The sequence below is a fragment of the Takifugu flavidus genome, unplaced genomic scaffold (assembly GCF_003711565.1).
Source record: "Takifugu flavidus isolate HTHZ2018 unplaced genomic scaffold, ASM371156v2 ctg842, whole genome shotgun sequence".
Lineage (NCBI taxonomy): Eukaryota > Metazoa > Chordata > Actinopteri > Tetraodontiformes > Tetraodontidae > Takifugu > Takifugu flavidus.
In genome coordinates, this window is record NW_026622452.1 from 1 (window position 1) to 7,219 (window position 7,219).

Consider the following 7,219-nt stretch of genomic DNA (forward strand, 5'->3'; position numbering starts at 1 on the left):
ATAACGGTGATCTATATGTACCTATATGTAGCTATAGCGTCATTGGCCTCCACTCCAGCCACTCCTGGTAGTTCCTCAAAAACACTGAGTTTCTAGTGGATGCACAATCTGTGGAAGCCAACATAGAAACTTCTGAAGAGCCAAAGGTCTTGCAACAAAAATATAGTCCCCAATTAGGTTGTTTTGTTATCACACGACCCCGTCCCCATTATCTTAAGAGAATATAAAAGAATGAGTGGAGACAGAAGAGAGAATGAGACGTTTTTGGGGCGTGTCGCTCTTGATTTAGTGTTTATTTTTGCAGTAAACTTAAAGGAGGCCTTTTCACTTTATGTTTGATTCCATTTAAGCTGATATTCCATTCTTGACATCTTTAAATTTACAGTATTCATGGGAGATTTATTTGGTCATTTTGCTTCTTTTTATTTCCTATTTCCCACATTTATTCATAGTTTTTATTAGATTGCAATAAATCCTATAACATTGAACAGACTGACTAAAGTCAAATGAGCTGCGGTTCCCACCGATAGCCGTCATTCTGATGGGTTTTTGCTGGCTGCAGCTGAAATATTCCAATGCTCCATGTCACAGAGACAGTAAATACTAAACCCTAAAGATTCTGAAGGCATGATGTAAAATAGTAACGTATAATACAGACATTTGAAGAGACAATTAAAAGAATGTTTCCATGCTTCTAAGAGTGGCCGAGGAGCCATTTAGAACTTTATAAAGATGCATTGTGTGATACCAGGAACTAATTTAACTTCAAGGCGAAGCTGCTTCTGCTTTGTCGACCATCGACTGATCTCCTGAAAGTCCACCAGCGCTTTTTAAAAACTGAATTTTTCTTCTATGGAGGGAGTAGACGGCAGATGTTTCCACAGATGCTCTTCACCAGTGGTCAGTGAGTGATGCAGCAGATGAGCGGGAGTTGACTGGCTTCAACCAGCTACTGTCTCAATGTCTCCAGCCCATAGTGTGGATTCTCTATGAGATCAGACAGCAGCTTCACTCCTGAATCCTGCAGCTGGTTCTGACCCAGGTCCAGTTCTCTGAGATGGGAGGGATTGGACCTCAGCGCCGAGGCCAGAGAGCCACAGCTGATCTCTGATAAACTGCAGTTAATCAATCTGAAAAATGCAGGATGAGGTTATACGGTGCAGGTCTGCATGTTATCTGCGTCAGTACTAAACCTACGTTAGTTCTTAGTTGGGTCAGACCTGAATTCACGATATTACAAGGAATTTTTTTCATGTGGTGCATCACAGCAGTGTTGAGAACAGCCTCACTTCACCATCTTAGCAGCTGGTATATAGGTAGAAAAATGAAGACTGACCTGAGCCTCTCCAGTTTACAGTTTGGACTCTCCAGTCCAGAACAGAGCCGCTTCACTCCTGAATCCTGCAACGTGTTGTGGCTCAGGTCCAGAACCCTCAGATGGGAGTGGTTGGACTTCAGAGCTGAGGCCACAGAATCACAGCTGGTCTCTGATAACCTGCAGCCCCATAGGCTAAAATAACAATTATTTTGAGAGAAGACAAATAAAAATCAACATGTACCAGAGCAAAACACAGCTTACAAGCAACAAACCTCTGGTCCTGCACCGGCTTATCTGCCGTATGTTCCTATTTTGGGTTCTTTCAGGGCGGTTGGACAAGATCTACAGCGTATGTAAAGTGTGTGTGGGTCAAAATACCTTCCAAGTTTGTGAGAGCACATTTCTCAATAGCACTCAACTCTTGTCAGGAGTTGGGACAAAGCGACCCACTCCTGACAGCTTGTGGGCGATGCTGCAGTGACCCTGCAATCCCTACACTCTCTGGTGAAACCAAATCAAAGGTTTTAGACACTGCTGGATGCTGGAAGGGTGGCTATAGTCTGGACGCAGAGTTCCCCTGACTGCACATTTCTCCAACAATGATTGGCAGCTGTGTCACTTGTTCTCCAGATGAGAGAAGGAAAGAGAGCCCCCCCACAGTGTGTTTGATTGCCCCACTGCAAGCTCAATGCTGCCAGAAAACATTGCAGGAGCATCAATTCCCCTCAGGGCATCAACAAGGACCTCAGGAAAAGGTGCAGCTGCCACCTACTAGAGACAAGCACACTGAGCTGAGATTCAAAGCCCTCTCCTCCCAAGAGAAGAGCTTGTTTGTTGGAGGCTCTTCTGGGCGATACCTGGTGCCATGCACAGCTCAGCTCAGCCCGTCTCTGGAGCTGAGGTGGAGCTTAGCAAGTTTCATGGTTCTCCACCACTTCCTCTCGCTGAGGACCTTCTCAGCTGGTGGTTTCTGCTCCACCTTCCAAGTTGAGCAGGTGATACTTCTGCATTCCTGCCACCAGTGTCTCTGCAGAAAGAGTCTTCTCTACTGTTTTATATTAGATTGTAGAAAATTAGGATTTTTGGTTGATCTCTTAGATGTTGTTGACTAAGAGCAGGTTTTTCTTTAATAACATAGAAAGATTCGATGAGAAGAGCAAATGTATTATTTTAGGAGCTACTTCCACTACTATTATATACACATACTTCCATATTGTCTTAGATTGCAGCTCCATTTATTGCATCGTTCATAGAAAGTCATATTTGTGAGGAGAAAAACTCCAATAAGGTCATTTTCTTTAATGACCATTACAACAGAAGGAGGCGATGAACAAACAGATTTATCTAAAAATGTGTGAAAACTGATGGATGGAAACCTTTTTAAAATGGTTGCATTGTGTAGAATCGGTGTAGAATCAACTTGTTGACTTCTGATTTGGACTCCAATGGAAGTGAGGTGCAACAATTGTGGATGCTGAAAGCTTCAGATCTTCATGAAGGTTTCTGTGGTTGGACTGACCTGCTGCCCCTTTAAGAGGGAGGCAGGTTTGGGCTTCTGGCTGGAATGAAGCCACCTAAGATGAGAATGACTGCAGGCTTTCGGTACCAAGGTTTAACAGGGTGCTCACTTCACACTTGGGCTTTTCTCTTTTTTGGGATGGCTTTTCTCAGTAGAGAAGGGGCATGGCACACTGCAGCAGCTTTCTTTTTGGGGTTTCTAGTTTTCCTTCTGATCTTTAAAAGACAGGAAGAACCATTTTTGATTGGTCTGAATGTTTGGGCGGTTTTGTGGCCAGCCTAAAATAAAACAAGACAAATCTACAACTGATACTTCCTTTCTAGTCATTGATGACCATCCTCACATGGGACAGATTTCCACAACCAATTTAATACTGCAAATCTGTCCTGTGTGGTCTTTTTTCTGAGAACTGTAACACTACGTTTATAACAAAGATCAAACATGTGAACATTTATTGTCTAACTAGTTACACCTGGGAAAGTACTGGATCATCTCTGACTGACCTGAGAGTCTCCAGCTCACAGAGAGGATCCTGGAGAGCAACCACAGAGCAGCTTCACTGCTGAATCCTGCAGCTGGTTCCCACTCAGCTCCAGAACCCTCAGATGGGAGGGATTGGACCTCAGCGCCGAGGCCAGAGAGTCACAGCTGATCTCTGATAAACTGCAGTACGACAACCTGGAAAAGGAATAAATGGGGCAAATAAAAACACATTTCTAAATCAGAAAATGAAGAGAAAAGGAGAAAATGTAAAGATTTAGAAAAGACCAACAGAGGCCTCCTGACCTGAGCGTCTCCAGTCTGCAGTTTGGATGCATCATTGCAGAAGACAGTAACTTTACTTCGGCATCTGTCAGGTTTAAGGTTCCAGCTTAAGATCAGCTCCCGTAGATGAGAAGGGTTTGACGTCATTGCTGAGGCCACAACTTCCCAATGACTCGTTGAAAGAAAACTACCAGGCAGTCTGTTGTGTATGAAACAAAAATAGTGAGTCAAACTTTGGGATTTCTCATCAACTTATCTGAGAATCGACCTCAACACAAATGTAGCTCATTTCCTGGAAAAGCTAAATTCAACACCGTAGAGCAACAGTTTGAACGACCATCAGATCTGAAATGCAACTGAATTATTCTCAACATTTGTCTTATTTTAGAACAGCTCATAATTACTCAATATTTAAAATGATTGTAGCAAATGGTTTAAAGAAACGTGCATCTTTTTATCTGTCTATCGGCTCTTTGGATATTTTGCATTTCATCCAATTTGTACGATCGTGCGTCAAGTCTTAATTCAGCGATCCGATCGATGACATCAGAGTCTCTGGTTGCATCGATTGCCCTCAGCTTCTGTTTTATCTGCCTGTTTTCCTTTTGTTGCTAGTGATGAAGTTGCCACCTAACGGGTGTGGAAAGGCTCAAACAACTTTGTGGGTCACATAAAGGCTCCAAACGGAACCGCCACAAAGACCTAAAACACCCATTTAAACCAACGAGGCCGGCTGTTTTTACGTTGAACAAATGAAGCAAAATAGTCACGTGTCATTAGTTAAAATGTGTTTTTCTGTCGTTAGAATACGATGTATACAAACAAACAAAAGTGATTTAATGACATGACAGTAATTTCATGATAGTCAGTTAACTTGTGGCTCCTATTATTCCTGCCTTATGTTGGTTTGTCTGGATTGACCTTTGAACTTATATCCAGCCAGTGTTGAACATTTCTGGATGAATTGTTGTTGTTTTTAATTTATGGACGCTGCAATGGAGATAAAGAATTGAAGGAATGACCACTGGAGGGGGTATTGCTGCCTGACATGATCCACTCGCTTGATTTAAACGCCGATGTCCGGCCCCAAAAATCTTTACTTACTTGGCCTTCCTGCAGTTCCTCACAGCTGGAATCAGGCGACGTCGTCCCTCCTCTGAGGTTTGTACTGCTGCAGGTCCAGCTCATCCAGAACCTCCTCTGACATCTGCAGCAGGTAGGCCAGAGCTGAACAGTGGATCTCTGACAGTTCCCTCTCTGATTTCTTCTCTGACTTCAGGAACTCTTGGATCTCCTGATGGACTGACTGATCCTTCATCTCCATCAGACAGTGGAAGATGTTGATGCTTCTGTCTGGGGAGATTTCATCACTGTTCACCTCCTTCAGGTTGTTGAGGACCTTCTGGATGGTTTCTGGGTGGCTGTTCCTCTGATCCAACAGTCCACCCAAGATCCTCTGATTGGACTCCAGAGAGAGACCATGAAGGAAGCGAACAAACAAGTCCAGGTGGCCATTTTTACTTTTGAGAGATTTCATTAGTGCTCTCCTGAGGAAGTCATCAAGAGACGTGACTGGATCGTAATTTGTGTACAACCCAACAAACCAGGAAAAGGGGATTGGTTCAGAATATTCTAGGAACTGATTTATAACCGCTGTGTCTTTCCTGGTGTAACGGTGGAACATGTAGACGGCAGCCAGAAACTCCTGAACGCTCAGATGAACAAAGCAGTAGACTGATTTCTGGAAGATCACACTCTCTCTCTTGAAGATCTCTGTACAAACTCCTGAGTACACCGACACCTCGGAGACGTCCAGTCCACATCGCTCCAGGTCTTCTGAGTAGAACATGATGTTTCCTTTCTCCAGATGTTCAAACGCCAGCCGACCCAACTTCAGAAGGAGTTCTTTATCAGCCTCAGTCAGTTCCTCTGGTCTCTGCTTTCCTCCATACTTCTGCTTCTTCCTCTTTATCTGAACCCTCAGGAAGTGTGAGTAGAGGTCAGTCAGGGTTTGGGGCAGCTCTCCTCTCTGGTCTCTGGTCATCATGTCCTCCAGAACTATAGCAGTGATCCAGCAGAAAACTGGGATCAGACACATGATGTGGAGGCTCCTGGAGGCCTTGATGTGTGAGATGATTCTCTTGGACAGATCTTCATCACTGAACCTCCTCCTGAAGTACTCCTCCTTCTGGGAGTCAGTGAAGCCTCGTACTTCTGTGATCCTGTCAACACACGAGGGAGGAATCTGATAGGCTGCTGCAGGTCTGGAGGTGATCCAGATGAGAGCTGAGGGAAGCAGGTTCCCCTGGATGAGGTTCACCAGGAGCACGTCAACTGAAGATACTTGTGTGACATCAGAGATGACCTGATGCTTCTTGAAACCCAGTGAAAATCTGCTTTCATCCAGGCCATCAAAGATGAACAGAAGTTTCCAGACAGTCAGATCTTCTGCTCTGATCTTCTGTAATGTTGGATGGAAAACATGAAGCAGTGAGAGAAGACTGTGCTGCTCATCTCTGATCAAGTTCAGCTCCTCCATGAGAGCGGAAGCACCAGACTGATGTCTTGGTTCTCCAAACCTTCTGCCCAGTCCAGACTGAACTTCTGCACTGAGAAGGTTTTTCCAACGCCGGCGACACCGTTGGTCAGAACCACTCTGATGTGTCTCTGTTGCTCAGATAAGACTTTGAAGATGTCCTGGCACTTGATTGGAGTGTCCTGGATGTTCTTCTTGGAGGTTCTCTCAAGCTGTCTCACCTCATGTTGTGTGTCCACCTCCTCACTTTGTCCCTCAGTGATGTAGAGCTCAGTGTAGATCGTGTTCAGCAGGGTTCCAGTTCCTGCTTCATGAGTTCCTTCAGTAACATGTTCACATCTTCTCTTCAGACTCATCTTATGACCTTCTATCACCTCCTGCAGATCACCTCCTGAACATAAGTAACCAATGATTTCCATCTATAATAAATCATCAACACAACTCCAAATTCATGGCATCACAAATTAAATCTCATATTGAACAGTTTTACTTTGTTTGGGCTTCATTTCAGCATCTCCAGATCTCCTTCCAGATTGTGAACAAGAGGACTCTCCTGGTGGAGCTGACTGGTCCCAGTTTGATAGGATGTGCTCCCCCCTCTCACTATGAAACACATCTCTATTAGTCCTTTGATTTATAGGATGAAAGAACCTGATCAAGACTCAATATTGTTCCAGCATTTATGTCTGAATTCATCTTTCAGTTTAAACCTGATTCTTGTTTCTAATCAACAATAGTCACATTAAGTCTGTAACTATATGACTGTCTGAGGTTTAAGTGTTAAACATCTCCAATAATAAACTCACACCCTGCTGCTGTTAATGTGACTAACAGCTGCCACACAAACACATCATCACGCTTTAGTTTTCTTACATTTCCTCTGAACTTCTGAAGGTTATTATTCCATCTTTGGACCGGTCACTCTTCAGGGACACCCAGCTGGGCACTGTGGACTCTGCTCTGTCCTCGTCCATCCTGAGGAAACATCAGAAATAGTGATGAGACTGTGATGAAGGTAATAATCTGTAGAGGTTGGAGTTCAATAATCCCAATTCACTGCATTTTATCAAACAGGAACATT

At 43.9% G+C, this 7,219-nt stretch overlaps 1 protein-coding gene across 1 annotated transcript; it reads right to left on the reverse strand.

The window, feature by feature from the left end:
* Positions 1-261: 261 nt before the first annotated feature.
* On the reverse strand, positions 262-7,133 carry LOC130521264 (protein NLRC3-like). Its single transcript, XM_057024884.1, has 7 exons — positions 7,012-7,133; positions 6,629-6,741; positions 4,707-6,529; positions 3,624-3,801; positions 3,341-3,515; positions 1,337-1,510; positions 262-1,130 (listed from the first exon to the last, which is right to left on the reverse strand). The coding sequence occupies exon 3, from the start codon at positions 6,139-6,141 to the stop codon at positions 4,738-4,740; it is 1,404 nt and encodes a 467-aa protein (XP_056880864.1). The 5' UTR covers positions 6,142-6,529; positions 6,629-6,741; positions 7,012-7,133; the 3' UTR covers positions 262-1,130; positions 1,337-1,510; positions 3,341-3,515; positions 3,624-3,801; positions 4,707-4,737.
* Positions 7,134-7,219: the final 86 nt, after the last annotated feature.